The sequence below is a fragment of the Corvus kubaryi genome, unplaced genomic scaffold (genome assembly GCF_017639235.1).
Source record: "Corvus kubaryi isolate FWS band 111438036 unplaced genomic scaffold, C.kubaryi_AGA036_p1.0 split3-131, whole genome shotgun sequence".
NCBI classification, from domain to species: Eukaryota; Metazoa; Chordata; class Aves; order Passeriformes; family Corvidae; genus Corvus; species Corvus kubaryi.
Window position 1 is genome coordinate 1,677,594 of NW_024582083.1, and position 26,919 is coordinate 1,704,512.

The window sequence follows — 26,919 nt, forward strand, 5'->3', positions numbered from 1 at the left end:
GGCCATTCTCAGAGTCAGGAAACTGTCTTAGATACACGATTGGTCTGACATGCTTTTACAGACATGGTCAAAAACAAATGCTTGTTCATAAAATTTTTTAAAGCCACTCATCTTTCTTAAGTAATTCTTTTCTCTGTCATTTTACTTGGCATTGTCAGAATTAGTAATCCTGTAAATTTGACTCCCAAAGTAGTTTTCATGGAAATTAAGGGGATCTTGTAAATTACTTATTTAGTTATTACAGATGTACATGTTGCATATGTAAACCAAAACTGAAAGAATTGTATGAAACTGAATATCTAACTTAATCCCTGAAGAAGTGATATGTACAGTTCTGTAAGTGATTACTTGAAACAAATGGTTTTGAGCTTTCCCTTTTGTTTAGGTCCAGACAAAAAGAGTATCTATTGAATTATAAAACTTGTGATAGAAGATCTCAGGTCTCTTGATTATGTTCTCTTGCAACACTTTCTACCAGTTTGAAAGTCTCCCTTACTTTATAGTTCTTCTACTCCAGAGGCAGAAAATTCCTCAGACTGACAATCTCCAAATTAAAACACTGCAAGGGCAGCCACTGTATCTGTTTGTCCATTGAGATTTATACCTCATTACTCAATACAGGTTACATGTAGATCATGTATAGCTAAACTAAACCCCTACATCCACTTGGTTTTGTATTTACTGACTTCTCTTTCTTCAAACTCCTGATAAGCTAGAGGCATCCAGAAGATTACATCATCTCTTAGTTGCTACGCAGAAGAGAAACCCATTAGAATCCTACCTACTATATTTATATCAGCTCCACTTAACATTTTAGCTACTTAGGATTAGGTTCTCAGCTCAATGGCATCTCATCATACTCATCATATTTCTGAGATATTTCTATCTTATAAAAGTTCAGCTCAAACTTTGTACTTATGATAGGAAACAAAAGCTTTTGCTTTCAAAATTACTATTTGCTACATGCTTCTGTATTTTAAGCTTCAAAAAATGCTAGCCACAGACTCAAAACTGCAGTTATTTGCAACTTTCAGGTTTTTGATTAAGGGTGTGTTTTGGTTTTGATTGGGTTTTTTTAACTAAATAATTGTTTGGTGGTAGCCATGTTTTTAAAAAGAAGAGTGGTTCATCTACATTTTTTATAGATGTTCCTACCAAGATTTGAAGGGAGATGCTAGAAGTGTAGGAACTTTGAAAATCAGAATACCTAATTAGACATGAAAATGAGATTTGGAAACTATATGTCATGCTTTTCAGTGCTGAAATCCTGGAAACAAAATTCACTGGTATATCATCAAATTACCTTCATATCAGGGTTCTGCTTCATGATAACATTGTTAAGATTAAGGTTTTCAGAAATATTTCTTTGAGAACCATAAATGAGAGCAGTGGAAAAAAAAACCCCCACAGGATTTAAAATTTTCAACTAGACCCATGTGAGCTGCTCTCACTTCAAAATTTTAGGATATTAATACCCAGAATTCTGGCTTAGCCTATCAGGCAAGGTTTCAAGTGATACATCTCTACATAGAAAGCATACACATGCAGTGGATGGTGAAATTTATTGCTATTTCTTCATCTACATACACCATTTGAAATGCTTATGAATATGAGAAAGTATTTTGGATCCTTGAATATTTCTCCTCACCCTACTCAAACACTGAAGAAGTATAAGAAAAATACAGAAACAGTCAGCACAGTGGGTTTGGGTCTGCTTGCATGTTGGTTGATGACCTAATTCTGGAATTTTTCCCCAAAAATCTCATGGAAGCACTACCTTATCCCCATGGAAAATGTCATTTGCTCTCCTGCATTTTTCATTTCCTTACCTTCCAACTATACTTGCACAACCAAAGGAATAGCAATTGGAAATACCCCAAATTTGGAGGGGGAAAAAAACCCCCACAAACCTATGTGCCAGCTCCCTAAGAGTAATTTTCTTCTTCTTTACCTTGTCTTCTTTTCAGTACTGGAAGCAGTGGAAGTACAGCCTATAGCTGTTGCCAAGGTCTCAAGCATGGGAGCAAATTTAGAAGCCCCCAGTGTCATTTCCCATTAAGATACATAAAGAAACATTTGTTTCAGTTGCCTACACTTTTCCTATACAAGGAAGAAGTGGGATGTTAACAGAATAGGTAACTAACTTTATCCTCCTTTCCAATACTTAGTGTTCATAATTAAAGAGTTGTGGGAGGACAGAGACAATACTTGTCACAGGTTGCACTTCAACCTTTAAGGATTCAGCAGCTTCCATTTACCATTTTTGAACGTACAAGCATTGCCAGAAAAACTCCAATGAACTCCTGTACATTAACTAGCAAAATATGTCTATCTAATAAACAGGCTGATGGATCATTTTGGATAATTTTGTTCTAAAGCATTGCCCAGATAATCAAAAAGTGCATATTATTATAAAACCAGTTTCATTTGATATACAGTATATATCACTCAAAAAATTCAGGCAGATTTTTACAGCATTATTAACAGAGACTAACAGAATTAACAGCAGGTCCAAACTCTGTATTTTAAGCAATCTGCTGAACTGCACACAATACAGCATGTGTTTCGACACAACTACACTGGTTTGGAAGCTGCTGCTCTGCAAGTACGTGCTATTCAGGTGTTTATTTTTCCAGAGCTCTGTTCCAAAGTCAGTAAAGCTGAATCCTTCCTGCAGCTAATCAAATTTAATGCATATTCCTTAGAACTAGGTCAGCATGAGTTGCAAATAATTCTTAAAAAACCAAATAAAGAGAAGAAAGTAAAACTGTAGGATGACTATGTTAAACATGTTACTCTCCTAACTAGTGTACCTGGTAAAACCTAAAAGGAAATTATTTTACCAAGAAAGCTCTGTTTCATGAAAAATATTTAGGCATATTTATGTATTATATTTTCCTAAGATATGACAACATATCAAATTCCCTTGAATTGTAGCATACTTAAGTGTTGCTTTTAAATGATCAGCATGTCAGTACCTGCACAACCAAGAGTCTCTTCATGAAGATCAAGCAATAATGTCTCTGGGCCTTTTCCCCTCAAACTATAAGAATCATCCCATTGTAGAAGAAGCCAAGTATCAATAATTATGAGATTTAAAAGAAAGTTCAGAGTCTGTCGATTCTTTTGCTTTTCTAAATCCTATTTAGCTGTTTCTATTCTACATAGAATGATTGACAAAAGGACCTAGGCTCAGTGGTAATATTATTCATCACAAATATGTAGATATGATTTCAGAACTGTATTTCTAAGTCAGTTGCTGTGTATTACATCATGTAAGGAGCTCTCATAGTGAGTTTGTCAGCAGCACAGACCCTGATAATAACTACATCATCAGTAAGTAAGGAAGATGAGAAGGACAGACTTTCATGAAAGAAACTTAATTTTACTATTGTGCCATGCTAAAGTGCCATGCTCTTTCTACACTTATGAAATAATGCTGATGGTGGCTGGGTTTGCACTGCATTTCTGGGACAATTCATAGCAGCTGAAAAATTTTGGAATGATAGGGGAGGTCTGCATGAAGCTCACAGTGAAGCAGGTGATCACTCCTGTGCCAGAAAGCACAAGTCTTCTACACTGTCAACTGCTAATTGGGATGCTAAGAATGGTGCCTGTCCTCATCTGGAAAAGGCTGAACAACTTGTTTCAAATGGAACTGGCTTCATCTGCTTAAAAAGTTTCAGGGTTCACAGTCTTGATCTCACCCCTGAGAGTAAGAAGACCCTGGCTACAAGTGATCTGCAAAAGGCACATAGACCATTGCTAAATTTCCAGTAATGGGGATATGTTACCACAACAGAGTCCTCAGAAAAGATCCCAGTGAAGCTAATTGGACACGGGTGTCAACAACATCTTTCCCTCTTTAATTATCCATGGTGGTATATTTGTCTTATCATAGAAGAATGAGTGAGTCAAGTAAGGTGATTATGAAATTTTGCTATTGTATCTTCAGAGAGTTTAACAGAAGCAGTCAGGCAAGCTGAAAAAGGTATGCTAATTGAGACACAACAAAAGAGTTAATTAAGAAGATTTCATGATGAAGGGCAGAACTAACAGCTGAACAGAAGACTTCTATTATCCTGTGATTTCCCATTGTCTAATCATTGCTGTGGGAACAAAAATGAAAATCCTTTACAGGACTGGAAATGCAAGTCATGTTTTACAGATTGACCAAGAAATAGCAAAAGTCACTAAGTTGTTTGTCCTTTTCACACACTTCCAGGTAAAGTGAGTGGAGGATCAGCAGAAAGGGCTTTGGCAACAGAAGCAGGGAGGGTGGGGAGAATTTGATGGGTAATGCCAGCCTTGGGATACGAAAATGCATTTAGATTGTCATCCTCCTGAAAAGGAAAACACTGCAGAAAATAAAGAACAATTAAAAATAAATAAAGCAAACAAATATGTTTGCAAAATATATTCTGAAATGTGATTGTGTGCTTCATAACTATTTTCATCACAGAAATGGTTCATCTTACATGAATAGGATGAAATAAAATCATTCTTTCATGGTTAAACCTTGTCTAATAACATAATTTATCCTCAGTGATCTAATTAATAGACTATACAGTACTTCTCAAACAACATAAGAGAAGTTGTATTGCTGTTGCAGCACTGCACATCCAGATTAGGCCCAGGGGATACAAGGGTCTGTGCTGTAATCCTTCCTCTGCAGTCTTTTGCTGTCAGCTCCTCACCATCTATAATCCTGGTGGTCATCTGCCTAACAAATTCAAGGCCTACTTTTGACTAAAAAAAGCTGCCTCACCTTAACTCAGACTGCTTTTCACTTTTGAGTTGTATATGCAGCAGCTACCAACCCAAAAGCGAAAAAATATTCACCTAACAAGAAAACAGAGAAGAGCAAGAGAAGCTCATAGCAACATCAGCCAACGCTACATTGCTGTTCAGGACACTTACTTTACTAACAACTAGAAGCATTACCAAACACAACTATTCCTCCCACCAAGGCAAGATAAGAACTGTGCCAGGCAGACAAAAGTCAATTCAGTGGCCTCAGGCTAGCTGGTGCAAATTATACCTCTGGCTATAGATCACCTTCAGTGGTGTCCATTTAAACTTATTTTTTTAATTACAAAATTCCAATACAATAAAGATATCCAACAAACTTAATTTCTTGAAAAACTTGTGAATCACTATTGAAAGAGAAAAGATTTCTCAGATATTTTTCTTTCATGATCTGGCTTCAGATGTACTAAACAGGATTGCCATCTCTACCTCCTGCCTGTAGCCTTCATTACCAGAAAACAGAAGTGATTCTCTGATGAGCCATTTAGAAATGTGAATGTGCTGAGAACAAATACCCACTCAGAAGCAAAAATCAAGAGAACAGATCTTAGCCTAAAAAAATCAGTACAAGAGTCAGCAATTTTTACACCTGAGAGGAAAATTAATGGATCCTCTGATAGAAGGACTTAAGCAAACCTGAGGTTCAATCAGCAGCTTGTTTCACAGAATTCCTAATGTCTTCAGTTCTTTTTTTTCTGAGGAAAGAGGAGCAATAAGAAGCCATGGGCCTATTACAAGCCATACGAAGATCAAACACATTATGTTGGTTGGTAAAGGCCAACAGTAAATTGTTAATTAAGATCAACATAATTTTTGTAATGTTTTACCCATGGGATTGCCAATGTTCATTATGTCCTCAAATCCTTTTTTTGCCAAAATTAATAATTTACAGGATTCACCAGGCAGTATCTAAAAATATTCAAAAATATCATTATACAAAATGATGTCTGAAGTGCTGTTCAGCAATGCAAAACTTAACGCATTTTTTCCAGTGTGCTGCTCTACAAGATAGGCCTTTGTCAGTTACCATGTAAGTAGAGAGTGAATTTTAACTGTCCATGCCACATTAATTGCTCAGCATCTTCTTCCCAAATGCTTTTGAAAACCATAATACCTCTTCTGCTATCACGGAATCAGAGAATCACAGACTCATAGAATAATTTACCTTTGAGAAGGCCTTTAAGGTCATCAAGTCAAACTGGCAACCCCACTAAACCATTTGCCTAAGCACCACACCTACTTGTATTTATGGCCAAGCCATGAGCAGCCAGTTTCTCCAGGAGAATGCTGTCGGAAATGTGTCAATGTCTTTTACTAATGCCCAGGTAGACAATATCCACAGCCTTTCCCTCATCCACTAAGTGAGTCACCATATCACAGAAGGCGATCAAGCAGGACCTGCCTTTCATAAACACATGCTGGCTGGGCCTGATCACCCGTTTCCCATGTATGCATTGCATGATGCCACTCAAGATGATCTGCTCCATGACCTTCCCCAGCACCAAGGACAGGCCTGCACTTCTCTGGTTACTGGTGCCTTTGCTGCCTCATGGATCTCCATCCACTGAGACAGCAAACCAAAAGACCTCACTAGCACACTGTCCCCCAAACTTTGGCATGCTGCCCACACAAACCCCTCTACTGAGCCTTGTTTTATCTTTTTCCTCCTTCAAATCTATTTTAAACCTCTTCCAATGAGTTCTGCTAACTCCTAAGCTAGTGAGACAGTGGTACCCCACCTGTCACCTGCAGGCTTGGTGTTGCATAAGCTGACCCATGATAAAAACCCCCAAAATTCTGCCCATGACAACAGGTTCAGTCAGGTACTGACCTGCTGTCTCTTCCTGTTTTCTCCATCCTTCACTGCACCTGGAAGGACAGAGGAGGATGCTACATGTTCTCCTGATCCCTTATCCAGTTGTTCCAAGGCCCTAAAGTCTCTCTTGATTGCCCTCAGACTTGTTCTTGTTACTATGGATAATAATCTGATGGCCATACCGGGACAGGAAGCTCTCTCTTCATATCTTTAGCCTGGGCCTGAGGGAGCCAGCAAACTTCTCTGTTAGCATATAGGGCCTTCTGTTCCCTTCAGTAGGGAGTCTGTTTTGACCATGACTGAGCCGTTATGGAAGCAGTTTTGAAGAAGGGCATAGGGCAGGTTTGACACCTCCAAGCTAAATGAACCATTGTCCTTGTCAACCATCATTATTGTTCAGTTCTGCTCATCGATCCTCATACCTATTATGCCAGGGCACTTGAGAAAGGCATTCACCCCAATAGTACTATTATTTAGTCAGAGTCCTCACAGAGCTCAAAATTTCATTCTTTGTTCTCATGTTAGAGGAACAGCCTAAACCCAGATGAGTATTAGCTTGGTTTTTGTTCTTTAAAATCTAGCAATACTTGTGTCAACTGAATGTTTCTGCTTTTGCATGGTAGTATGTCAGCAGATTCATTCGGCCAATTACACTCCTGTGTCCACACTTGCTACCTATGCTTCCAGCTTTAGCCACCAGCACAAAGCTGCAGAGGCTCACAGTCTTCTCACAGCTTGTGTCAGCTGTATGCTGAAAAGCAGTAGTATTTTTGAAGGAAGTGAAGTCATTTCTTCGTGTCCTGCTTGGATTTTCTGCTTTGTCAAGAAAAGTTAATTCATGACTCTTACATTAGGGCCAGAGAAACATGGAAACATCTGTAATCAAAGTTTTGGTCAATTGAGGTTCAAAGATAAACAGCTATCATGAGTGTAAACATAAGGTTGTATTCAATTGTATTGTATTCAAATTATATGTATTCAAATTATAGTCTCTTCTGTGAAATCTTCAGTCAATCAGTCAATGATGAGGAAAATGTCAGATCGTGGATATTGAATCAAAAACATAAACTATAATATACAAAGCTGAAATGTTTACATTAAATGTTTACATTTGGAAGCAGTACACAATAGAAAAGAACAAAAAAAAGCAGAATAGAGAAAAAGAGATTCACTGACTACAGTTTTAATGACAGATTTTGCAGAATTTGGACTGAATGTTACTGAAGTTACTCTAATTATCTTTTTATTAGAGACTTTGCACAACCTCAAGAAAATGCAAAGACACTGAGAAGGTTTCTTATTGATAGGTAAACAAAAGGATTGTGTAATTTTTTTAAACCCTTAAAAGACACCAAGTGTAAAGGAATAACTATAAAATATGGATTAAATATACCTGGAAAATAGGTTTCCCAGCATCATGCAGTAATGGCTATTCTTTGTAAAGAGATGTTCAACAGAGGGCCTAAATACTGCAGGAACATATAATTTGTTTTGACAAAAATGTAATGGCTTGGAAAGAGCAAGAAGGACGTATAATCCAAGCTGTGCAAGTTTCTACAAGATAAAAATTCTGTACTGCTGTGTACATCCTCAGGCTTAAATATAAGATTCTACATACAGAGGAAAATGAAAATTGTGTTTGGGGGTACATAAATTCTGCAGTCTGGAGGCCTTTGCCTTTGAAAGTATGCAAAAATTAATGTGGTCTTTCAACACAGAGATTAAACTGATCATAAGCAAAGCCTCCGATTGCCTCTGAACAATAAAAGAAAGGGTACTCATACCTTCTTTTCCATGGAGATACTGGAAATCAAGCTCATAATGTTTTCAGCCTAATGTAGTGTTTCCTGCCTCCCACTTTTTAAGTTATTTATACTCACAGAATAATATACTGCATACAAGATAAAGATATGTGTATCAGTTCTTAATGCTCTTCATGAACAGCATCTAAGTAATTTTATAAAAGGTAATGTTATACCCACTTATGGAGGGAAGATGGAGATACAGATGTGGCATTTAACTTTCCTATGGAGCCTCAGTCCATTAGTTGCATATCTAAGAACACAAACCAGGCATCCCAAAGTCCCCTTGGGGTCTTTTTTTCCTCTTTCTCACAACTTTGAAAATTATGGCCAAACTATAGAAATCTCAGCTTCAAACTATCACAGAAAAGAGCCATGTTCTCAACCCTGGGGAGCGGTTTAAGATGATTCTTTCTTTTCATGGCCAACTTTGAAAAGTTACTGGCTATGTCTCTAAGCTTTCTTCCTTAGGCACAGTAGACATAAATAATTATTTTTTTCAGATGAAAGTGCATATGCTAGTGCCAACCCTACCCCAGTCACTAGGGCAACAAGGAGAACACACTCACAAAATGCACGAGCCAGATAAAATCAGCTTCTGTTTATGCATGAGTTGTGATGATCAGCATTGGCAAAGAATTTAAAAACAGATGACTGGCACTAGGGTGTTAAACAGACAGCATTAATTTTACTCTTTCTCCTGCTGTATGCACTACATTTCACTTACATCCTTTTGACTTCACTTCCTAGCAGAAAATTGTTCTAGCTTAAGTATGGAAGTTATTATCATTCCTTCCTTCCGTTTCAGGCATCCAAATAAATGAAACTTCAACAGTGCTTAGCATCAAGCAGCTTCCAGTCTCCAAGGCTAATAGAACGGCTAGGATTAAAAGTGGTAAGAACAGGCTAAACTATCTGGAATAATGTAGGCAAAATACCATGTCATTTTTATGTGAAGCAATTAGATAGTGAAAAAATAATATCAAGCCTTACATTGAACTAATCAAGGCTAAGTTATAGCATCATATCAAATCTTTATTAAACTAATCCTTGGGAGACAATTCTCAGAAGTTCATTCGCTCTATCAATAACACTTTAGTCACAGCAGTTGCAGTTCTGCTGTAAACAACTTGCTAATTGTATTTCTCAGTCTTTATGATGAGAGACATGCTAATGGATTTAAGCATGTCATTACAACAGGAGAGTGCCTCGCAAGAAACAAAAGCTCACAAACAAGCTACTCTCTCCAGCTAAATCATAATCGCCCCACATACACACCTACAGCCACTTTGCTTCTTTCTGAGAGCTTGCATGGGAGATGAGCAGTATCCATTGTCAGTACAAACACGCAGTAGAGAAATGTTCCATCATCTCCAAGATCAAGTGCTCGCATAATGGAAACAGTGCTTTAATTTGACAGCATACATGAAGTCATACATTCATTCTGACTTCTGCAAGTGTCCCTGTAAATCAGTGGTCTATAATCACCAATTGATTGCATATGCTGATTTTGCCATAATTCCCAACACATGACAAGATTTAACATTTAAATCAGGATTAATGTAGAAAGTTACGGCAACATCTTCCAAACATAGTTGGGCTTAACAAATTGCCTAAATTCTCAATAATCATATTTTATTTGTATACATTTCATTTAAAAAGTAATATGCTATCTGTGGGAGCACAGTGAGCATTTCATTGTATACATAAAGTAATTCTTAAATGTTCTTCATAAAAACATCAAATCCCCCAAGTGCTTTCAGTAAATTATAAATGTATACTTATCTATTTTTGAAACTGTTATTGGGTAAGTTACATGTACAATTTATATGCCATGAAATTGATAAAGCTAGTAATAAAATAGTCTGTTAATCAGAACAAAAATTTCATCCTTGTATTTTCATAAAACCATATTAAATCTAAACTGGAACACCATTGTATCAATAATGTTATGAAACACTGCTGCCATCTACACAAATTAATATTGAAGAAATTTGGTGTCTGTTTCCCTTTCATTTTGTAGTAATATTTTAGGCAGCAGTTTCAGGAACCTTACTGCTGGGATAATTATGCAGTTTATTGAACTTCCCTATTATTTTTTCCTTTCTGTGTATCTTTTCTCAAAGGAATGCCTTTTTCTTCTGCTATGGCTCTCTAGCAAAAGTTAATTTTGTATATTTAATTTATTAAAGCAAGGAATTTTTTAGCACTATGAAAAACATCCAGGAGACTATTATAAGCAGTATTCAGAACAATTCTACTTAAGCATAAGAAAAAACTCCTAGGAGGACCCATTTCCACTCACCCTTATTTCCACTACCTCACCATGTAACTTCCTGAATACATCATAGATATATTCTGCATATTCTATAATTTTACATTTGTCTCAGTTATAAATTAATTCTCTCCACAAAAAAAAATCCCAACTCTCCTGCCCAACCACCCTATGAACAGCCTAACCTTCACTAAAAAAAGTCACTAAAGAAATAGCTCATACAGTGCTGGACTACAGCCAGTTTGTCTATGTCAGCAGAAATCTGTCTCTAGTTCATACAAATATTTCATTTTTATGGTGAATATATTTCAAGCTTAGTTTTTTTCTTATAAATGTTGATTTCTATTACCTTTTGAGTTTTTAAGTGAAATTATTAGAGGGAAACTGCTAAGAGAAGAACTAATAGGAAAAAAAGTTAAAGCATTTGCATACATTTTAAGGGTGAAAGCAGCAAACACAATGCTGGATGGCTCCTTGTAAGGGCTCTTTGTGCCTCAAAGTACAACTCTGTTTACTAAACTTCTCTTTAAATTGCTTAGCTATTTCCTTCATTTGGGAAAGAAAAAAATAATCCTAGTTTTCTGTGGACAGCATATGATAAAATGTGAAACATAATCATTGAGCATTAAGATGAGATACAACCTGTAAGTAACTGGTTGTGGAAAGACCTTGCCTTTAATTTACCCAGTTGAATGTCTGTTCTTTCGACTGATTAATTTTGTGCTCAGTTTTACTGTAATCTTGGGAAATATAAAAGTTGAGAGATAAACAAGCGAAACAGGATTAGATAGAAACAGTCTTAGCACAAAAAAAAAAAAAAAAAGGCAACTTCCAAATAAAGGAATAATAAATTAGACAAAGCAGAATGGTTTTATTGTATACTCAACCTGTGAGGCAATATAAGTGCTATGCACTTGTTTGACAAATATATGTTTTATTTAAAGTCATAAAAACAATAACAGTGACATTTCCCTACATTGTGTGGTTTACCATCCTATCCATGACAAACCATTTTAAACTAACTTCTGTAAACAAAACAACTTCTCTGAACAGGATAAAAATCAGTTCAGTTTCTAAGTGAAATAATTCTTAAAACCAATTGCTATTTGCCACGGTAATAGCAAAGACTCAAAAAATATGTATTTTACTTGTTTGGCATAGACAACCTGCTTCCCAGAAAGGTGCACCATCAGAAAATGAAATGTCTGTAGGAAGACAACAGCAACACCAGATTGTTATTCTACCAGCATTTACTCATTGCCATTGAAGTTGCATACTGACACTTAATTAAGCTTGGCTGCCTCCTTTTCTCTTTTCTTTTTTTTTTAGGCAAATAATTGGGAAATTTTATTACAGTGAAAAATCCTGTCCATACCCGGCTCCCAGGTAGAGACAAGCAATCTTATCACACCCCAGCTTCAGAAGGGAACAAGAATGCAGCATTTTGCTCTTGACCTGTTACATCTAGTTTAAATGGGTACTCACCCAGCATGGATAATCAGGGGACCAGCATGTCCAGGGGTGCTGGCGAGCACACATGCTCCAGAGAATAAATGTTCCCTATGAAGCTGCTGGTGCAATCCCTAACTCCTTCCAACTAAATTATCCCTGTAGCACATCACCTGAGATTCAAAGAAGACCTGAACATAGTTGTTGGCTTTGTCTCTGTATTTGCATGGCAGGTTGGGAAGAAGAAAAAAAGAAAGAGGAAAGAGAAAGATCGACTGGACCTCTGCTTTCAGCATCTCTCTTTGGGGCACCAAAATTGTGAATGGTGACAGTGATGGTGTTGCTTCTGCCCTCCAGCTAAGGAGACTTGCACCCACCTCATGGCTTGAGATGGCACGAAAGGATGTCATGAAATGTGTGCTGTGGGGCTTTATGCTTTGTATTGTGGAAAAACCCTGCCGTTTTTTGTGGGAAACAGTAAGTACTTTGAGAAATTAAAGGAAGGTATACTGTATCTTCTCTACCTTTAATCTATTCACTGATACTTTAAAATGAAGGCACCTCTGGTAGTAGTGGAGTTGGTAATCTGGAGAACTAGAGCTTTGCCACAGGTTTCAGTGTTTAGTCTTGGGTGACCACTAAGCAGTTATTTTGAAAACTATTGTGTTAGCTGTTGCCAAAGTGGACTACTAAGCAACTACTACTTCACTGAAGCTTAGGAGTACTTTACAGTCTAAAACTCTAAGATAGAGCAATTCTAGAAAGTAAAAAAAAAATCAGTGCAAGCTTAGCATAATTCCCCAGTATCCAATTCAGTGACACTCAGGACTGAGAAGCAATTTGTACACCCAAGTTTTTTCAGTTTCTTCCACTGATGAACCACCAGAAACTGCAATTCTAAATTACATTGACACAACGGTGAAACCACAATTTTACACTCATTAAGTCATTGTGCTTCTGCTGTTTCTATAAAGCTACACCCACTACTACCTCTCATTACCCACTGTCTCATTCAAACCCTTTTCTTCTTCAATAGTCTGTATCATCTCATGTGGTCAGCCTTCTGTCATGGCTATATCCCAAATGGGACCTGGCAGTCGCCTTCCCAAGGCACAGAGTACTGGCACCACAGCCCTCCCAGTATCTCAAATTGCCTCCTGTGTACACATATCGTGCTCAGAGCTCTTCTCAGGAAGAAGGCAGAACTTGGCCCTTGCAGCCCTAAGTGGAATTGATAGGTAGATAAGTGCCCAAGTTCTTTTAGTAATATAAATAAAGACTTGGGAATTGCAAAAGTTAAAATTTGAGTCACAGGTCCTACAGTGATTCATTGCGTTAAGGTATTTGCCATCAAATACTGCATTTAATCATGGTGAGTAAGATTCTACACATGCTCCACACATTCTACACAAAATCCCACAGATATTTTTCAAATGCCCAAGGCTGTTGCAACTACACTAGAGCTAGAGATTACCTTTCCACCACTTCTTCTTGACCTTTGTACTGTGCTCATGCATTCTGTACTCTGGTGAGAGCTAGAAATTACACCAGCTCCAGTTATATTCAGATTTTCTTTCCACCACAGGAACCACATGCTCAGCAGCACAGAAATTACACCAGCTCCAGTTATATTCAGATTTTCTTTCCACCACAGGAACCACATGCTCAGCAGCACAAAGTTCCATGTTTTATTGCTTGCAGCTACAGTAATACTGGACAAACATTTCAATTATTTGATTAGGCTCCACAGTAATACTTGAAGATTATTATACCAATAATGTGAATTTTGTTTTTAACTTATATGTAACTGATCTACTGGAAGCTAATTTTCAGGGAACACAAATAGAATAATGACATATTTAATAATACTACTTCTCATTTTAAATAAATAATTTTAGATGGATCGCTAATAAAAATTTATTATGTTTCATTATTTTTACTCAAGGTTTCCATTAGAATAACATGTAAATGGTCAGTTGCAATGTCTAAGCCTAAGCATATCAATGAGCAGGACAGGGGAAGTTTGAGGAAGAACCATTAGCACAGGTAAGAAATTCCATTGGTTGTAGGGACCTGAAGAAGAGGAACCAACCCCTTCTAGCTTCAACAGAAAAGAACTAAGACTGTCCAAAAAATAACAAACTGAAGGAGGAGAAAAGTAAGTACAAATAGAAACAGGAAAAGTGTTAGCAGGAAAAAGAGGAAGGAAAGCAACCAAGCACCCAGAACAACAAAAAAAATATCACCCGGTAACTGGGAGAGAATTGCAAAGATTAAATAGAGGTGAAACAGAAAAATAGGCTTTGATCTGTCCAGTTCATTATGAACAGGAAGACAATTTTTTTCCCCTTCCCCTTGCAACATCTTTTATTTTCTTCAACTGTTAAGGTCTCCTTCACTGTCCTGTAGTCTAAAAAAAACAAGTGTTTCCTGTCTTTCCACATAAGTAATTATTGCTGATGTCTTCTGCAGTATTTCCAAGTAGTCTATTTTTTTTTTTTTTCCAAAAGTGAGTGCCAAAACCCCTTGGAACACAACTTCTTTGGCTTTCCCCTAAAAGAGAGGATAAGCTTCTGCCCTAGAAATTACTCACATCTCTGACCTACTGAGTCTTGAAGAAAATGTGAAGGTGCGGCTCACTCTGGTACACAAACACTGGATCCATTTCGCTGAGCATTACATGGACAAATATGTTATTCATTTCCGTGTTGGTAAGCCCTGCCTCTCACCTTTGGGGAGAGACGGTAGGAAAGGACAGCCAAAGGGCATTCAAAGGGAAAAGGAGGTTGAAACCTCTCTCCCATTTTCTCCAGACTCTCTCACAGCTTTTCTCTGAAAGTTTCATTAAGAACAGAATCTAGTCCAGTAATCAGTTAAGTGCTTTTGTCACATTACATGCCAGGTATGAATATTTCATAGAACAACAGGTTTTGACTACTTATTTACACCCTCTGGTTCCTGAAGATTTTGACACAAGCAGACTAAAACATAACCCCGTAAATTTAATTCATTTTCTGTTGTACTGAAGATTAACTGTATTACATTTTAATCTCAGCAAGAAAATAAGACATAACATTAGGAGTCTGTGAAAAAGATAGGCTTAAAATATTCTTATATTCTTATCACTGCTTTAAAATATATATCATCAGGAGACTGAATCCTACTCTAGGTACCACCTTCAGCACCTCTAACCAGCCAGACCACATTCTTTTTGGATCATTTTTCTTATCTGTACAGTGGAACTGTATTCCCCAACCACACTTACAGAGCACTTGAGATATAGAGATTAAAGTATGTACAATTACAATAAAGTAAAATACCTACCACAGCCCTAATGAAAAAAAGAGAAAGAAAAGGCATGCCATTGTGAAGCCCATGTTTCACGTGTTTCTCTGTGAAGCTCTTTCAAGTGTTTCTAAGGATGCACCTGTAGCCTTTACTCATTACATGGGCTGACATGCAAAACCTCACACTCAAATCAATACTGCTGCATTTATACAAGCCCAGAGACAGCTTTAAATGATTAGAAGAGCTGCTAAGGTATTAAAGCTTATTAAAACAAAAAAAAGGTAGGTTTTTTTCATTTTTTCCAAAGTCTTCCTAAATTGTAAGGGAAAAAGCCCACGCAGGTTTTAATAAGTGGTTCAACACCTGTGATGGATAAGTTAAGAAAACTAAGACAATTTGGAGTAATTTAATTCAGATTTTGAGGTACTATTACTGTACAACTATTGGAAAAACATTACCCCTCTATAAGGGACTCAACCAGGATAACAGTAGCCAATGCCTTCCATTCAAGCTGTAGTAGAGGATATACAGACTGATTCTGCACCTCTATTTTTATGTTCCTCTATTTTATATTCCTTTTCTTTTTTTTTAATTTGTGAGAAAAATTCATATTTTATCAATGGTTTATTACAATAATAGTTATCATGAGCAGAAAAAGATGGTATTAGCTATGAAAAATATGAGTTTACCATCAGTTGGATAGTTAGAATCCTGTATAAGTCCTTGAACAGAGCAATGGTACAGGATTTTTGATCAGCTCTTTGCAGGATTTTGCAATTTATAACTTGCATGAAAAGATCCTCATTTACAGAATTCTGCTAAGGCTAACTGATTACTCTGGGTGGCATATAAGGACCATAAAGCATCTTCCTGTGCATGCCAGCTACAAATAGTTATTAGAACAAGTGATGAGCTGAGTGATTTCAGCACAAGGAAAAAAATGTAACTAGACCAGACCCAACCTGAAAAGTAAATCATTAACACAAGCACTTTTAGGTAGCTGAGCATTTCACTCTGTGAATAGCTGAACTCTGATTCCTAAAATCAACATAGCAGAACAGAGGGTGTCGTGCTAATGACTCTGTTTACTTACATTATAATCACACTTTTTCAATACATGATTAATGACTAAGCATACAGTAAATCTATAAAACCCAAAGACGCAAGGTACAAAGAGGTGTTCTGCTTCATTGTTACTTTGGAGCCTAATGTACTTGGTATCAGTTTGATTGGATGTCTTCTCTCAAATCTCCAAAACAGAACAAGGTTCAATTATAACAATTTTGTTTACTGTTACATTTAGTCTAGGGAAGCTACTATTTTATCTCAACAGAACTTGAAGACTTGTATCAAAATGTATTGTGGAGATTATGTGAGTATAATTATCTGTTCTCTGAAATCTTTCGAAATTTCATTCCTCTTGAGTTGTCATCATATATGTTGGGATCCATTTCCTTCCATTGGTAGAAATTAATCTCAGGTAAAGATAATTTATTTGTGATTTGGGTCTAATCCTGGTCTTACTTATGATATATATTAAATGTCTGAAATGCAGGTTAAAATATAAAGACTTATCAGTTCCTGTCTCATAATTTTAAACCTTTCAAGAAAAAACAAGCCTCCTTGTGAGATCCCGTAGGTGGGTTTTCTATGCTTGCACTGAGCTGCTACACAAGAAACTAAATTACATACTATCACCCAACTGTATTAAAGTTAAAAATGTGAATTTTTCAGAAGACACCTATTTCTGGCACTATTTGGGGGGGGGTTATAATTTCACAAGACCATGTGTAGCCACATAAAGTAACAGAATAGCTTTATCATTTATAAACATTTGGTTTTGTTCATAGTGTGAAAAATATTTTAAAGCAAAAAAATGCTACCTTACAAGAGCCATAACACCAGAAGAGTTATCAGTGATTGTTCCCCATCAAAAAGTTGTACAATATATTAATGGCTTCACTAGTGCTCTTTAAGAAAAATACATTTATAGTGATATTTTAAATCTCCATTTTGGAAACTATTGAAGCTACTATTTCATGACAAAATATGAAATTTCTCTCTGTACCTGACTTATCATTATGTTCTCTAAGGATTTTCTTTTTATTATTAGTAGTAGGAATAATGATTCATTCCCTTCAAAGGCTTTTTGCATGCACATTCTCAACAAACTTACAAATCAATATAGAATTTTCTAAAGGATAAATATTTTTCCCTTATTTTAATAGCAAGTATAATTGACTAATTAGTCCAGTCTTGCCAGTAAAGTATTTCTTCTGATAAGATTATATTGCATATATTTGCTTTTCTAAAGTAATTGCTATTGAATCAGGATTAGTAATACATTTGGTCTTCTGCAATTTGGGATCTTGCATTCTTTACTAGACAGTTAAGAACTTAAAAGAGATTTTTTTCTTAGTTTCTTTTTTTCCTCTTTTAGTTACAGTGATTCTGTAATCTATTCCTGATAATTTAAGGGAGACAGAAAGAATAAGTCTACCTGAAAAAGGTAGTAGATCACTTTCAGTTAGAGAAGTCAAGAAATTCCGTTTCTTTTCTTCTACTGATTTACTGCCACCAGTTGTATTTAAATAATTGACACTGCATCTGCATATAATATGTTGTCTGATATTAATGGTAGTACGTTATAAGATAACTTACAGAAGAAGTTCTTTTAAGTCATTGCAATTGGCAATTATGATATTTGCAATAATAATGCAGTATTTTGATAGCATTATAAAGAAAATCTAACAGATAAAACAATTGTTAACTCTGGCAGTGTTTACAATAGGTATGTAGGCTTAATATAATGCAACCATCGCACATTAGTCTGGCTAGCGAACCATTTGAGCAGAGGGGACACTTAAGTTCCTAATTTTGATCCACTGAATTACATCAAAATACTCAAAAATAAATGGTGTTAGTACTATCATCTCTTTATTCCCTCTTCTTCTAAACATAGCAAGACACACTGATAAACCCTTTGTCTTTTTGTAATCACAGAAACAAGAGAGCAGAGAAGCAAGCGTAGACAATGGGGAGCATATCAGTCCCAGCAAAGACAGGAAAACCTGATTACTGGCTGTCTCTGAGAAGTACTGGAATAGATTCTTGGGTTAGGTAAATTTTTACTATTTATTCCAATTTCCATGTGTTATGGAATGGAAAGGGAGAGAAATCAGGTATTTTTATTAACCGGATCACTGGATCCTCGGAACAGACTTCCCTGCTGAGGCATCTAGACAGAATGGGGACATGTAAGGCAGAGCTGCACGTAAATATTCTCCCCTGGATGCCTGCTGGTATTTCAAGATAAAGTTGGTCATGGAGCAGTGGCAGTTTTCTCTGAAGAGACTCAGCAACAAAATAGCAGAAAAATCACTCTAGCAAATCTCAAGCAAGGAAACAGGGCTTACACAGGACTGAGTGGTGAGACTGTAACATTAATTTCTTCTCTACTCTTCCTAAACACAATTTTAGATTGAGAAGAAGTCTTAAAAGCACAGTTTAGACTTAGAGATATTCTTCAAGGAATTCCAGAACATTGAATATACCATTAATTCAGAAGCATAAGAAAAAAAAAAATTGGAAATATTACTTTCAAAATGTGCTTTGTTCTTTAAATGATCTCCTTTATATTTTATGCTTCCCATATAAGTAATTACATACATTATCTGTGAACAGTCAGATAGGATAGAGTCCCCCAAGATCAAGAACGAGATGTACAGTTTACAGCAGCAGCCCTGCCAGATTCAGCAATGCAAGGCACCATCATTATATACACAAAATGGTTCCCTACAGTAAGTACCACAAGTAAAACTAACAGAAATTAGACAAGATTATATCTGTGACCTCTCTGAAATACATACACTGAGAGAGACTGGAAGCTTTGGAGAAAGAATTTTCTATATTTAGAAGTATCCCTTCCACTACTATATCATATATTATTGAAATTAAATGTAACATATCCAATAAACTCACAGCAAATCAAAATACTCATGAAATTTTTATTTAATAAAGTTTCACACAAAAGATATATTTGCAAAAGTATAGCTAGCTCACAGCATGTGATTAGCTAATAAAGAAAGCATTTTATTTTAGTAGACATTCCCTATGGGAAATATTCAGACTAAGGAGTCTGACTTCAATTGTTTGTTATCAGCAGAATGACTTACTGAACAAATATTATTAGAAGGTTGCTCATACTTTAGAATGCTTTTTCCATCACAAGACTGAATTGCCTGAAGTTTACACATCATCATTTGATAAAGGCAGCCTCACCTTTTACTGATACTTTTGTTGAACTGCTTATGACTTTGGTCAGAAAAAGCTGTTACTTTTTTGCTCTTGCACAGAAGGAAGGTAATTTCCAAGTATCATTTTCCAGAACTATTATACATTTTTCATCCGTTTCCAATCTCTTCTGTTGTTTTGATTCATTCCACCAACACCACACAAACCTGTTCTGTCTGCTCAGCTGATTTTGGGATCAGTTCCCTACAGGAGAGTTAAATGAACATGCACAAACACAGAGAGATATGTATAAAGTGCCCACCTGGGCCATCTCTGTGGAGACAGATCTGTGTTTTTGAACATGATGGTATCCTGAGATCAGAAAGAGGAATAAATACCTTAATGTTAGAAATCACTGAATCACCTCTGGAGATTTGCTTGCCTTACCTTTAAGTGCTTTGACACTTTGTGAGAAAAAATGCAGAATATTTTTGATTCTCTTCCTTCTAAAATACAGATATCTCCTTCACTAGGATGCTGCAGAGGAAAGACAGTATGAAAACCATTTTTTTATGTTCACATACTGCAGTTTGTCTAAACTAACCCACAGAAGGGCCAAATTGCTCTTGGAAATTATTTTGATGCTTTTTGAAGGCGTTTTCTTTGTAATGCAGAAAGCTCTGCCATGCTGAATCCTAAGCACACAATAAGAGCTCCAGCAAAATGATGAATATGTCATGAGGGATGCTAGAATCCAGACATCAAAATTAAATTGTGCAATTCTGCACATCCTTTCAGTGACTATACCAGACATTTTCCCCGTTCTCCTCAGAAAATTTGGCTCTATTTGTGTGTATTTGTCAATCCACCTGTTCCTATCAGTAACTTCGAACTTTATAATGAATTTCATATTGGCAGAGGAATGCAATCTCTTCTGAGGTTTTGTGAAAACACTGCTCAGTGTGGGTGAGGGAACCAAATTCTATTACCAGTTAAAAAAATACAGCAGTAGAAACTCAACAATCATTTATGCCATTGGCCTAGCATTAGCCAAACAATACATCCATACTTTGGACTCAGTCACAGGACAAACCATATTTTACTTAGCCAGTGGTTGTCTCAGAAAGGACCCAATGGCTTGTGAGTGTAGGTGGAACAAGGAGAGGAAATTAATTGTAAGTAAGTAGAAAAACAGAGACAAAAGAATCAGGAAAAAAACCCACTGCATCTGCAGTGTTCGCAGAAAAAGTTGTATCACAAAATATTGAACATATATTGTTTTGTATTTCAAAACAATACACCCTCCTAATACCAAAAAATCCACAATCTTGCACTCAAATTGAGTAACTCAATCTGACATCCTTTGGCAAGCAGAACACCTGTGTTTGCACTTTTGAGGATTTTCAAGTGCAGACAACTTGAAGGAAATGTTTCATTTTCTGTATCCTGTCCACTGTACCTAATGAATATATGAATATAGCATATATATCATATATATTCTAATAAGGTATATATCATAGATATCATATATATCATATATGGATATGCAAATCTAGAAAGAGACACAAAAAATTCATGAGTTTTTACAAGGTTCATCAGGAAAGTAGTGGCAACATGCACTGTATAAGTAATCAGGATATTTGAAGGATATCTGGGTACAAGAGGAGTTACGAGACTATCTGTTTAACCATCATCTGACATAAAACAAAACTTTACTGACTTTGTCAAAGTTATGTACATTTACACCAACTGAGGCCCTAGCCCTTATTTCTTCTGTGTGCTTTTTATGTTGGCATTTCCCCAAGGCAATATTTAGATATCCCCCTCCACCCCTTTATTTTTTAATGAATTACTGTATTTGGCATGAAGGAGATTAATAATGAGCTGTCTGCACTGATCTTGATCTTCTTCCAGATGCTTAGAAATTCAGCTCTGCAGTTTCAATGTTTGCCAATACCCTTTGGAAAGATATAGCTACATTCAGATACTGACGAAACAGTGAACACCTTACTTACTATGGGATCTGTCCTAGTTTATCATAAATAGAACCCATTTAGGAAAGGAGTATTTTTAATGTGATTGATTTATGACTGATAAACTGGCTTACTGTAGCTTTCATACAGACATTAAAGTTAAGCTCACTTTACAACATAGAACCATTTAGGCTGGAAAAACCTCTAAGATCAACTCCAACCATCAACCTAATAGTACCAGATCCACCACTAAACTGAGCCCAAGTTCCACATCTCTGTGTAAATAATGTGTTTAAACATTTAAATATCCATAACATAAATAACAACTTTACTATCTGTGCATGTATCAAAGTCTGTCACTTCTAATAGTCAAATCTCCTAGGCACCTTGTCCATTATACCTTTGCTAATTTCCTTTTTGGAAATGAGTAAATAAATTGCTCATGAAGTTTATAGTGGTTTTGTACTGACAATGTATGCAATTCTTTCCACTCAAATAATTATATTATGTACACCAGTGATCACCAACACAAATTTCAGGGTTTGTGCCTGATCCTAAGAAAAGTTTAGAATTCTTCAAAGAGTGTGTCTGGAATTGGAGAACATCCTACAAATTGACCCAGAGCATAATGCAAGTTTCTTTATCACTCAATCCCACATTACTGAGACTAATGGGTGTTTGATAATGTTTACTTATTTTAAAAACTTTTTTGGAGAAATTCCTGTTAATTTCTTTATTTGAAAAAAATTATAGAATTATTAGATTGAATAGAAGGTTGGTAGGCCATCTATCCCAGCCTTTGCTCATTAAGGACAGGAACCAAAAGTTCCATGAAATCGATAAAAAGACTTCCATAGACACTATCCGTGACATTAGGATGAAGTTCTCATAATAAGAATGTTAAGCAATCCGAAAATGTCCCTGCTCTTCTCAACTTACAAAAATATTTCTGTTACTTTGTCACAATTTGTTTTACTTGGATGGGTTGGAGAGTATTGTATTTAGAGAAATTATATTCAGTGAACATGCACTCAAACTCAAACTCATACACTCAATCACCAAGACAACCACAATGCAATTTTCACTTCTATAGATTTAACTTTGCCATGAAGAGCAACTTCTGCTCATCCCTGTAGTGAATCATCTTACGGCATGCAGAAGTTCATAAGATCATACTGGTAATTTTCCCATGCTTGCCAGAGCTTAGGGAAGCAGAAGATGTTGCATAAATACAACAGAAATGGCCAACTCAAAACTCGTCATCCTGATGTCAGAGTCCAGTACTCCCTCACTAAGTTCTTTTAGATATTTCACCCATAGAGGCTGTAATGTATAAAATCAACTTAAATGATTTTATACAGGCTTTTCTAGCAGAGTAATACAAAATGTACTGAAAATGTAACACAAATGTAATACAGATGAGATCTGCATTACTGCCTTTCATGATAGACTCACTGCTGCAATGTTGGGCATCACAGGGAAGGAATACATGGGTTTAAGTCAGCTCAATAAGTTTGCTTTTGTTCCAAATTATTTTGCTACCTTCTTAGTATTTATACTCAGTGTTGGGCTTAGACAGGTATTCACTCCCCTCATGCTGATCTGGCCAAGTCAGGAAGACATTCACACTCTTTTAGTGAAGTCAGGTATAAATGTTTATACCACCAGTTCATCCTCTCAAATGTTGATAGCTACACTCAGTCTCCTTTGTGTTGAGCTAAAATAAGCTTTCTTTGCAGCAGCTGTGGTCAGCCACATCCTGCATTTTTCCCTGAACTCCATGGGCACACTGCTCCTGCTCAGCTCCACTGAGCTGCCTTCTGTTACAGGGGTCAATCACAGCTGACTTCAGTGGAAATGAATGAAGTGAGATAGCAGTACATGTAACTACACTCAGGTGTTCAATCAATCCAAAAAATGTCTTGCTTCAAAACGGTGCAGTAGAAATTCTCTAGCCAAAAATAACAGAAAGGAACAATCTATTTACATGTAGTTGCCTGTTCCCTGATCAAAATTCAATCTATTGTAATTTTATTCAGTTACCAAATGCCTCTACAGCTCTGCTCCCTCAGTCTGTGCAGTGATGAAGATTGCTGCTATCTAGACATTTCCTAGGCACGTTTAGGTATGGCAAGCCTGTATGATTTTGGAGGAAACATGATTTTACACCTTGGGCCCTAGGTCCTGGAAGCAGAACCTCAACTTTCCTACTGTGATGTTGTTTTGATATATTTCCTCAATTTCTTGAGGTATTTCAAGCAAAAGAACATTGTAACCACAGATGCTTCTAAAGTACCACAAGACTGTAACAAATCTTTGCAAAACAAAATGCCTGCCCCAACGTTCAAGTCCATGTCTCAGTACAGATTATTGTAAATCTTGCTCAAGAACTGAAAACTATACCACCTTTTCTTCTCCCCAGACAACTACACCAAAGAGCATTAGAGTGGTCATTTGATCAGAAAAATAAACCTCTTGAATTTCTGTATTACTTTAGAAGCAAGGTTTTCCTTCTCACATGCTGTGTAGCATCTTGTCACCACAGGACAGAAGTGCTGCTGTCCAAAATGCAGGCTCACTACCTGGTGTGCAAACACCAATTCACACACCAAGGTGAAGTATTTCTATTTTTTAATTCTATATGCACAAGGTAATGAGCTATGTGGTAATCCACAAAAGACCAGCTGCCTGATCTTTAGAACTTTACAGTGTTAATACATTTCAACAAACAAAGACACTGGTTACAAATTACATAACTTTTTTGTTAATTAGTAGTTAACCCCCTACTTGCTAGCTATCACTCTTGCTTCTCATGGTAATTAGTCCATGAGTACAGTTCTTACCTCCATTTGAGTCTGGGGCCTGTGTTGGGTAGGTAGTCAATGAGTTGGTGGTCGTGAACTCCCACGAATTGCCTTTCCTCCAGTTACTGCTCAGTTCTGCTGACTTCACTCCTGGTGTCTCTTGTCCTGATACCCTATTCATCTTGGGATTATCTTCCCTTTTCCTTAAAACAAAAAGATTACCCAAGCATGCAAGATTAACAATGCATTTTGAGAGCTGTCCAGCTCTAGCTATTGATTAACAAGTCAAAAAATAAATTTGCTAGTTTGGTTCAAGTCTTGATGTGCTCAGATCTTGAGGGGCTTGATACCAGTGCCACCTGCCATCACAGCACTAGGGACTATCATCAGTGATAGCTCTGTGGATTGTCTGCACAGCACATACTTCAGAAGGGCACAGACAGAAGTGTTCATCCTAGAATCAATCCCTGTCCCCACTGAACTGTCTACAGTAAATTTCCTTGGGTTTGCCTTCCATGGCAAATATTGCATAGCACTCTCAAAAAAAAAAAAAAAAGGCTACAATTCGCAGCAAGCGGTAGGCAATTGCTATGCAATCACATTGAATTCAGACCCCAAATTACCAGAGTTCTGCTCTAAATATTTGGCCCAGGCCTGCCAGAGGCCATATTTCAAAAATTCAGTGAAAGCAAGTGGAATAACTTTAACAAGTAATAAACACCTTAACATTTTGAAATTAAGTGTATAAAGAAAGGATGCTTCTGCGGGATAGTCAAAGACAGACACTCTGAAAGAGATTGAAGAAAAAACTGACAGAGGTTGTGATGGGATAAATCTTCCTAAAGGCAGCCTGTGTAAACACTGTGTAAAGTAGCAAAGTGCTTTCTTCAAGGTACACAACATTGAAAAAACTCTGTGAGCTATGCCAGCAGTAAGACACCACTAATTAGGCAAAAATTCCTTCTGGGGACCCTGATAGCATGTATGCTGTAAATCCTAGGTCTAAGTTCAGAGAACTGGTACATTGGCAGAATGCCGAATTTTTGGAGAAACCCCTCTGAAAATCCAAACACAAGGTACACTGAAAATCCTTTTAAAAAATGCTTTCTGTGAGATGGAAAACTAAGCCACCTACAATGTGTACGCTAGAAGAAAATTGTAATAAAATTTATTTTATTCACTTTAATTCAAAAATAAGTTATATTGTACTGTATCTTCTAAAAATTTTTACCAGAACCTTCATATTTAATCTGGCTCTACTTAAAAGCATCATGTTTTATATTCTGGATAAGAGGTAGGCATTCACTGGGTAGGGTTTAATCTACTGATGGTACGCCTCAAATAATAAGAGAGCAAATACTTTATCAAAGAGGTGTTCAGCAGCTCTGCTGAAACAAGGGAGAATACAGCACACTCAAAAATCCATTAGTTTGCCCGAAAGATACATCACAAATGGTGTGTTGCCTTTTTTGGTAAAAAACTTACAAGTCTGCAAATCTGTATATTCAAAACTGTCTTTTCTATGACCAGTTCCTCCATTATATTTTTGCAATTATGCATTCATGCAAAGTCCTTTTCTTATTTGACTGTTTCATGAATAAAGATATATATTCAGAAATTATTAATACTTACCTCCATTCAGACTGAGAGGTGATACATGCTTTGAAAACCACTTTTGCTAATGTTTCACTCCAAGGACTATGCAGGAATCCATTCTTAAAGCATTTGCTGAGTTAACTACTTATGTCTGATTTTAGTGCAAATATCATAAACACTGAAAAGATCAGTGATTTAGCTGTTAATTTTGTGACAACACAAACCTGGATGTGTGAAAGGAAACACTTTGAGATAACCAATCTTTACAGGAACTGAGCCTGTACAAAGCTGATGCAGAGATGAAGAGTCATCACCTGTATTTAAAATTAGATTCAAATAAGTGCACACTTCCTACATTTTCTCTTCTCCTCACCGCCACCCTTCTGACCAGTGAGGGCTATTATGAACTCAATTTCTGAAGCTAATATCTGTGGATCCCTATCCTACATTTATATTAAGTGCCAAGCGAGGCCCAGGGTACACAGACAATTCTCACACTGACAAAGGAAGATGAGATGGAGCATATCTTAAGGATGAGTATGCAATTTATTTCAGATACAGGAACATATATCAATCAAAAAAAATTGGCTTAAGTGTTACTGTGTCCTCTGTGGCCAACATTTATCTCCCTATTTCCAAATCATTTTTTCTCTCAGCATTTTCCCAATTGGTTTATGAGTAAAAACATACTTCATGTTCAGTTGTAAAAGTTGGACCTTGTATTTAAATGATGAACAAACTGCAGAAAGACATCTGTCTATTGATAAGTACTTTTTGTGTACAGGCATGCTGCCCTATTAGTACTTTTTAAAGTAACTCCTCCAAAAATCTGAAATTTCTGGCTATGTACTTTTTCTCACTTAGCCACAGACAA

At 36.5% G+C, this 26,919-nt stretch overlaps 1 protein-coding gene across 4 annotated transcripts in view; it reads left to right on the forward strand.

The window, feature by feature from the left end:
• Positions 1–16,603: 16,603 nt before the first annotated feature.
• Positions 16,604–26,919, forward strand: part of ANXA10 (annexin A10) — a 28,417-nt gene continuing 18,101 nt past the window's right edge. For 2 of the 4 annotated variants that reach the window (XM_042014992.1, XM_042014994.1), the window contains exon 1: positions 16,604–16,811. In XM_042014992.1, the coding sequence (XP_041870926.1) occupies positions 16,794–16,811 (18 nt within the window). In that variant the 5' untranslated portion in view covers positions 16,604–16,793. The remainder of the gene's footprint in view (positions 16,812–26,919) is intronic. The other 2 variants (XM_042014993.1, XM_042014990.1) reach the window with 2 other exon arrangements.